The sequence below is a fragment of the Pseudophryne corroboree genome, chromosome 5 (assembly GCF_028390025.1).
Source record: "Pseudophryne corroboree isolate aPseCor3 chromosome 5, aPseCor3.hap2, whole genome shotgun sequence".
NCBI lineage: Eukaryota > Metazoa > Chordata > Amphibia > Anura > Myobatrachidae > Pseudophryne > Pseudophryne corroboree.
This window is the reverse complement of record NC_086448.1, coordinates 678,155,391-678,164,204: the sequence shown is the minus strand read 5'-3', so window position 1 is coordinate 678,164,204 and position 8,814 is coordinate 678,155,391. Positions and strand designations below refer to the sequence as shown.

The 8,814-nt window shown below is 45.0% G+C and overlaps 1 protein-coding gene across 1 annotated transcript; it reads left to right on the top strand.

The window, feature by feature from the left end:
• Positions 1-2,182: 2,182 nt before the first annotated feature.
• On the top strand, positions 2,183-8,383 carry LOC134928252 (uncharacterized). The gene is made up of 4 exons (XM_063923763.1): positions 2,183-2,278; positions 6,690-6,749; positions 6,825-7,037; positions 7,660-8,383. Exon 4 carries the CDS (start codon positions 7,671-7,673, stop codon positions 8,337-8,339), a length of 669 nt encoding a protein of 222 aa, XP_063779833.1. The 5' UTR covers positions 2,183-2,278; positions 6,690-6,749; positions 6,825-7,037; positions 7,660-7,670; the 3' UTR covers positions 8,340-8,383.
• Positions 8,384-8,814: the final 431 nt, after the last annotated feature.

The following is an 8,814-nucleotide window of genomic DNA, read 5'->3' as shown; positions in this document are numbered from 1 at the left end:
CTTAACATTCAAGTTAATTTACTGACACTTATTTCTCAGAACTATGAGAAAAGCGGATGTGGATTTACAGTATGTGGTTTAAACACAAATGGCTGGCATGTGTCCAGTTATAAAAATCATTAGGTCATTAAGTCATTAGGTCAACCACTGAAGGTCGACATGCATTAGTTCTACATGGTCAATAGGTCGACATGGTCATTCGGTCTACATGCACTAGATCGACATGAGTTTTTCACAATTTTTTTTCTTAATTTTTTGGACATTTTCCATACTTTACGATCCACGTGGACTACGATTGGAACGGTAACCTGTGCCGAGCCGCTCGCCATGCGAGGGGACACGGCGCACTAATTGGGGCTCCCCGTCACTTTTACAAAGAAAGCGACAGGAAAAAGTCCAAAAACCCATGTCGACCTTTTCACCTGTCGACATAGTAAATGTCGACCTCCATCGGTCGACCTAATGACTGTCGACCTAAGTTGAGTCGACCCATACCCAAATTAATGAATGGTGAAACACGAATCAGGCAGGAGGCCTCTGCACATATCAGAGGTGCATGCAAAGGCAACATCTTCTTTGGCAAAACCACCCTACGTGGTTTGCAGAAAGGGCCTATTTCAGAGTTGTACAATACGCCAATGTTTTCCCAACTGAGCAATTACCGGTAAACTGCGCATGTCACTGCCAATGATTTCAAGTATGCTCACAGCGAGGATTCATTTGCAAGTGATTGACAGAAAGCAGATGTTTTGTGGATGTGGCGGAAAAAACATGGTCACATTGGGTCACTAAGGGCATTCAATCCAAAGTACAGAGTATTTCCACCAGTGAGTCAAGTTTTGCAGAACTGTGCAATAGCTAGAATAGGATTTTAATTACCTACCGGTAAATCCTTTTCCCGTAGTCCATAAGGGATATTGGGGAATTAGTACGATGGGGTATAGACGGGGTCCAAAGGAGCTGGTGCACTTTAAATTTCTTCAATTGGGTGTGCTGGCTCCTCCCCTTTATGCCCCTTCCCACAGGCAGTTATAGGTAAAATAGTGTCCGAAGGAGAATGGACATACTTGAGAGAAGGAACAGAACAACGAGTGGTGAGATTTACACACCAGCATATCAATAACATAAAATGACCAGCAATGGCTGGTAACAAAACAGCAACAGCTGAACAGGTAACCATATAAGAGAAAACCTGCAGAAAAGTCAATGCAATGAGGCAGGCACCAAATGGTGGTCATTCCGAGTTGATCGCTCGCTAGCTAGTTTTAGCAGCCGTGCAAACACTATGCCGCCGCCCACTGGGGAGTGTATTTTAGCTTAGCAAAAGTGCGAACGCATGTGCAGCCGAGCTATACAAAAACAGTTTGTGCAGTTTCAGAGTAGCTCTGAACCTACTCAGCGCTTGCGATCACTTCAGCCTATTTGTGTCCGGATTTGACGTCATACACCCGCCCAGCCACGCCTGCATTTTTTCAGACACGCCTGCATTTTTGCAAACACTCCCTGAAAACGGTCAGTTGACACCCAGTAACGCCCCCTTCCTGTCAATTTTCTTGCAGCCGCCACCTGAGCACAACCACAAAGAGCTTTGTACCCGTACGTCGCGTGTGCGCATTGCGGGGCATACGCATGCACTGCAAAAATCGGCAGCGAGCAATCAACTCGGAATGACCCCCAATACCCCTTATGGACTACGAGAAAATGATTTACTGGAAGGTAATTAAAATCCTATTTTCTCTAGCATCCATAAGGGATTTTGGGGAATTAGTACGATGGGGACGTCCCAAAGCTTCCAGAACGGGCTGGAATGTGCGGAGACGTCCGCAACACCACCTGCCCAACTGGGTATCCTCTTTGGCCAGGGTATCAAACCTGTAGAACTTCACAAAGGTGTTCTTCACCCGACCAGGTAGCAGCTCGGCATAGTTGCAAGGCCGAGACTCTACGGGTAGCTGCCCAGAAAAACCCCACTGATCTGGTAGCGTGGGACTTCAGAGACTTAGGAACAGGTTAGGGGGCAATCCTTTTTCTGCGCATCATAGAGCACAAACAAGGACTCTATCTTTCTGACCTGAGCTGTTCTCTTGATATAGATCTTCAAGGCTCGCACAGCAATCAATGCCTCCGGAGGAGCAGAAGTGCCAGAACCTGACGGAACCACAATAGGTTGATTCAAGTGGAAAGCAGACACGACCTTCGTCAGGAACCTGTCCACGTAAAAGACCAAGTAGGGACTCCTCCTCCTGTATCTCCTCATCAGAGTCTCAGAGTAAAGCAGGTAACCCATGCTTTTGTGGTCCTGATCTAAAGAGGGAGGCTGTGGAACATCTGCCCTTGCAGCTAGGTCTGCAACAGCCTGCTGTAGTTCTTGAGTTTTCTAAGAATTAGCAGTGAGCTGAGATGACATATCTGACATCATGGATTTTAAGGCACCTAGCCAGGAAGGCTCTTGACCCTTCCCCCAGCCCCCTCACTGAGTTGTGAGACCTGGCTGCATTGTTCACATGATATGGAAACAGATGTAGAGGGAGATAATCAGGTGCGACATACACTGCATAATTGGTGTTTTACAATGTTCACAGTAAACACTTATAAACACATACACAGACAATAAATATAATAGCAAGCCTGCCCTTACTGTATGTGAGAGGGTGAGAGGGAGACAGAGAGAATGGAACAGCACACCCAAGCTAAACAGCCCCAGTGAGGCTGTATCAGTGTAACACCAGAGTATTAGTCCTTTTCAGGACACAGATTGTGTACAATAGCGGCTCTCCCCCTTTGCTACACCCCTATACCAGTTTTCCTGCGTATCCCGAGTGACTGGAGGAGCTGTGTGCCTGCTGCTGCAGCTGTAAGCAGAGGAAGGTGCCAAAATGCCGCTGGTCCCGCTTTGAGGAAGCTCCACCCCCCGGTAATGGCGCCGGAGCTTCATTGATATTTATACTGGCAAAGTCTCCCTATTAGTGTAAAACATCACAGCAAGTGTTAGTTTTCACTACCACTGCCAGTGTACACAAGGGGGCTATAGCAGGTCCCCCCCCAGGAGGGTCCCGTATGCCGCCCCTGCCTTTGCCGCACCAAGGACCGGGAGAACCCCCTAGCGGGGCCCCCGGTTTGTACTCACTACTGTCGTCACCTTCAGGCAATGTTAGGGGATGTGCGGCGTGCTGCGATTGTGACTGCTAAGGCGCAGTGCCCCGCTGTACAGCAACCTCTCAGGACAGTGGCCCTGAAGTGGCTCTGACACCTTACAGAGGCCGGTGACCATCCCCCCCTAACTCCCCTGGTGCAGGTGTGCTGTTGCCCAAACAGCATACCGAAATAACAAAGGCCCTCATTCCGAGTTGTTCGCTTGCAAGGCGATTTTAGCAGAGTTACACACGCTAAGCCGCCGCCTACTGGGAGTGAATCTTAGCTTCTTAAAATTGCGAACGATGTATTCGCAATATTGCGATTACAAACTACTTAGCAGTTTCTGAGTAGCTTCAACCTTACTCGGCATCTGCGATCAGTTCAGTGCTTGTCGTTCCTGGCTGACGTCACAAACACACCCAGCGTTCGCCCAGACACTCCCCCGTTTCTCCAGCCACTCCCGCGTTTTTTCCGGAAACGGTAGCGTTTTTATCCACACGCCCATAAAACGCTGTGTTTCCGCCCAGTAACACCCATTTCCTGTCAATCACACTACGATCGCCGGAGCGAAGAAAAAGCCGTGAGTAAAAATACTATCTTCATAGCAAAATTACTTGGCGCAGTCGCAGTGCGAACATTGCGCATGCGTACTAAGCAGAAAAACGCTGCGATGCGAAGAAAAATACAGAGCGAACGACTCGGAATGAGGGCCAAAGTTTTAAAAGAAACTGCAGAAAACTCTCTGGAGCTTGTAGAGAGTGCATCCTCTCCTGAGGGCACTTTTTTCTAAACTGCCTTTGGGAGGGGGCATAGAGGGGACGAGCCAGCACACCCAGTTGAAGAAATTTTAAGTGCACCAGCTCCTTTGGACCCCATCTATACCCTATCGTACTAATTCCCCAATATCCCTTATGGATGCTAGAGAAATTTTATTGAGCAGAGCAGGAGTATGTAAATAAGATGAAGGGGTTGCCTATTATAGGAGACGTTCCTTGTACAAGGCCACCTTGACAGCACCAAATACTTATTTTTGCACCAGCTTGGAGCTGACAGAGATTGAGTTTCATCCTACACACTAAGTGCTTTTGTGAGGATATTTTGTTCAATGTAAAACACAATGGCACACATGAAACAGGCTAAACCAAGCACTACTATAGGAGGAAAATGGAAATGTAATGAAAAGTGTTTGTCAGATATGGGGTACAGCTAAGGCTAAACACACTTATATATAGTCAGCAAATGGAAACCTCCTTATAGTTGCAAAAGAATGAATAGAAACGGAACACTGTATATATACATTTTTTTTATTGTTAGAGCAAAACAGACTACATAGTTTTTATATTTAGAAACAAAATAAAAATGGCACACGTTTACAGTAACAACCAAGTTGACATGTGAGATCCAACCCCAAAAATATAAATAAAAATAAACTATCATAAACTAAACAAAAGTGATACATGCCGAAAAAACACTGTTACAGGACAAAGTAATTAACCAATATCTCCATCAGTTTAGAAATAAATAACAAGTATATTGATTTTTATGGTGAAAAGTATGTGGGTGAAACAGTTACAAACTGACTAGTCCTTCCTCTCTGCTTTATTCTTCCCACTAAGGCTCTTTTCCCAGTCTTACCTCAACCATCACAATATTGCAAGACTATGGGGTATATTTACTAAGATTCGTAATTTTCGGAAAAAGGTCAAAGTTCAATCACGAATGACATCGACAGTGTAAATTTGCAACTTTTTGAATTGATTACGCCTAATTTACTAAGCTGTCGTATTTTTTTTTTTCATGTTGTCCGATGTCGAAGTCATTCGTATTTTGAGGTGTGTATTTTCGGACGATTTTGATGTTTTGCGGCCGTGATTTGTGTTTTTTGTACGACTGCGTCACATGTCTGTTACGGCAGTGATTTTAATTTCGCGGCCGCGTTTTCAGTCCTAAGTTTCGTTTTTATCACGCGTCCGTGATTGGTTGTATTTGTGATGGAGGAGTGTCTGTGCACATTACTATAAAACCGCCCCAAACACACCGCACCTCGTGGGTTTAGCTAGTGGAGAGGAGAGAGGAAGGTGTATTTGGAGTTGGTGAGTTTGGTGGATTTTTTGGTGGATTTGGAGAGGAGTTTTGTGATTGTTGAGTGCTGTACTGTGTGTGTAAGTAGTCTTGTCATATTTGTTGTCTAGTTTTTTCAGAGTTTGTAAACTTTTTTGTCCTTGTTTTTTTTTCCAAGTCTTTTGTCATTGTTTGTGAGTGAGTGAGTGAGTGAGTGTGTGTGTGTGTGTGTGTGTTGGCTGTGTGGTGTGTAGTAGTAGTAGTGGAGGAGTGTGTTTTGTGTTTTATTTTTTCTGTGTTTTGTGTCGTTTGTCCTAATTATGTCTGACTCAGAGGCCAGTGTGGTGGAGGAGGTTAGTGAGAGGGAGGAGGTGAGTGAGGTGGAGGTGAGTGAGAGGGAGGAGGTGAGTGAGGTGGAGGGGGTTAGTGAGAGGGAGGAGGAGAGTGAGGAGGAGGAGGGGGTGCCTGTTGCTCAGTTTTCAAGTGATAGTGATGGTGCTGTGGCTCCGCAGCCACGCACCACTACCAAGACTGGCCGTAATGTAAAGTTCAGCTATGCTGAAAACATGGCGTTGGTGCGGGAGCTGATGAGGCATCATCGGCAATTATTTGGCCAGGATGCTGCCAAGGTGTCCTCCCGCAGGAAATCTGTCCTGTGGGGGAAAGTAATAGTGGCAGTTAATAGTGAGCGTGTGGTGAGGCGGACTGAGGACACGTGTCGCAAGAGGTTTTACGACATCAAGCGCCGTGTCAAGGCCAAGATGGCCAAGGAGGCAAAATCAGCCCGCCAAACCGGGGGTGGCCCCCCTTTCCGGGCAACCTATCGTGACTGGGAGGAGCCTGTGCGGGCACTGATTCCTGCAGAAGTGGTGTCTGCAACTCATGTCCGGGATTCGGACCGCCCTACGCAGGATGGTGAGTTGGAATTTAGAAGTGAATTTTTATTTTTGTAAAAAATGATCATGCTGCCAAATTAAATTTGTAATTTAAGTATGCATACATTGTGTTGGTCATGTATTGCAGGCCTGAGCACCCTTAAGGTGTATTTATGTTTTTAAAATGCATTTTCCATCATGCCTTGGCTGTTTGTTTATTTTATTGTTTGCAAAATCAGGTGCAGTGCATGCTGGTATGTGTAGTTCCAATACTTAATATGAGATATTTCTTGCCCATAGCTGTTGTATCTAATAGCAGCTTGTTATGATTTGTGTGTGTGTTTTTTAAAGTATTTTTAATTTGAATAAAGTTTGGTTTAAGTTGCAAGTATTCAAACTCTGCAATATCTTGCACACAATTCATCAATGTTACTGTTTTATTTAGTGCAACACCATGTTCATTTTTATAGATAAACCAAATTAAGTAATCACGAAGATCTTAACCAGAAATTAGTTTACTTTACAATACGTACAAGATGGTTACAGTACACTAAGGTTTTGCAGTTATCAATGTTTTTTACAAGTATGGTAATAATGTTGTTAACACTTTTTCAACAGTACGCCAGACCAGCCTCCCGGACAGGCCCCAGCCAACTGATGAGGATGCTGGGATTGCAGGTAAGAATTCACTGTAGTCACATATTCTGCAAACACATAGAAGTACAAAATATTAATATTTAGATATTCACATAGGTTCTACTTCTGTAAGCCGACCTCCTCTAAGGCGCCCATCACAGGGCTCGGCTAACGTACCCAGGAGGCCAAGCAAGACACGGCGTCTTGAATCAGAATCTGCGGCTCCATCTTCCCCACCCAGGCGGCGCATCTCCGCAGTCTCACCCCAGCCACCACAAGCACTATTGGCTAGTCCACAAAGTGATGAGCCACGATCACCTCAGTTATCTGGTGAGTAAAAAATTACAATAAGCACATACAAAATAATCGACACAGTACAGTTACTATGATGTGAGTTGTAGTTGAGATTACATGTTTGCCATAACAACCAATCAGATTTCACATATTCCCTTTTTGAAGGTGCAAATGCATAAATTTATAAAATCTTATATGTTGCTATGGGCAACATCACATTTAAAATTGAACAGCCATCGTAATAAATTGAGTACACACATGTGCACTGAAACTAAAAATCAAATTACTCACCAAAAACAAGCCACCACTACCCCCTGAACACCATTATAGTGTTCACACACCTCCCCTGTCCGGGAGGTAGACTGCTTACTTGATCCGCTCCTCTGGACCATCCAGGTGAGCAGTCTATATCCTGGACAGGGGAGGTGACAGAACACTGTAATGCTGTGGAGGGGAGGTAGTTAGGTGAGGATTCCGGCAGTCAGTCTATGTGCACGCATGTGATGGGATCTATGTGTTTTGATTCTAAATATTCCTCGTTTAGAAAAACGCAATTCTTTTTTTTTTTTAAAATGCAGTATAATTCATTTTGAAATGTTTAGGCAGACCAAATATATTATGTGTAAAGTAAACAGTGCATGTTGCCCACCCCATACAGAACCAACCTTGATGCCCGACGTTGGCCAGCAGGAACAAGACCAACAGGCCACCTACACACTAAACCTAACACCCGTTGTCCAGACCCAGCCAACCCAGCCGCAGGATATCCCCCAAGCCTCCATTACTCCACAACTGCTCCAAGCTCCACCCCAGCAACAAGTACCCGATGACTTTTGGGCCAGTTGGACAAGCCAACAGACCCAAAACAATGCCTGCCTGACCGCCCACACCCAACACCTTGCCAGTCTGCCCCATCATCTGCCGCGCATTAGTCGCAACTCAGGCAGACTGATTGTCCAAGTAGGTCGAATAGCCACTTCGATGGATCAAATTCGGGCAGACAACAATCAAATGCTGGCTCATTTGACGCGCATCATTGATGAGCAACAACGCCAGCAGCAAACACTCATCCAACTGATACAACACAATCAACTTGTGAATGAGTCATTGTCCAGGATTGTGGCAAGCCACACTGCAACCAACAACCAACTGAATGCCAGCATCCATAATTTAAGCCAGAACATCTCTTTGATGGCAGCACAACAAGTGAGCTCCAGCTCAGGAACCACGACCCCTAGCCAAACGCCAGTAACCTCCCCTGTTCGTCGATCCACCCGAACACGTGCCAGTGACCCAGCACAAAGCACGGCACCCAGCACACACAAGCGAAAAAAATAAAAAATAAAATTCTTTTGGGTAACACAATAAAAATTGGAATCTTTAAATCACACAACTTCCAGTGTCCGTGTCAAACATTGTAGAAGACGCTATGTATGTATGTTTATCTGGGGTAATGAATGACAATGTATTTATCACAAAAACTAACTACAATGTACACACCACTATAAACAACAAACATTAAGTAACAAAACACACAATCACACTTACAAAAATGTATTGCAAAGTGTTTATTCAAGGTTAATTACATCCAACAAAAACTTACCAGTAAAATACCGCTGAATCACTTCTTGCCTTACCTGCCTCCCTACATCTGTACTCACACTGTCACCAGATGTTTCTAACTCCTCTGCTTGCTGACTGCTTTCTCCCTCATCATGTGCCAGATGTTGGTTCAAACACAGATTATGGAGAAAACAGCAGCAGAACACAATCCTAGTCACCTTTGAGGGACTATACAACAAAAGGCCAGCAG

Coding starts and splice junctions, on each gene's coding strand:
- LOC134928252 (XM_063923763.1), top strand. CDS start 7,671: ATGCCCGACGTTGGCCAGCAGGAACAAGACCAACAGGCCACCTACACA.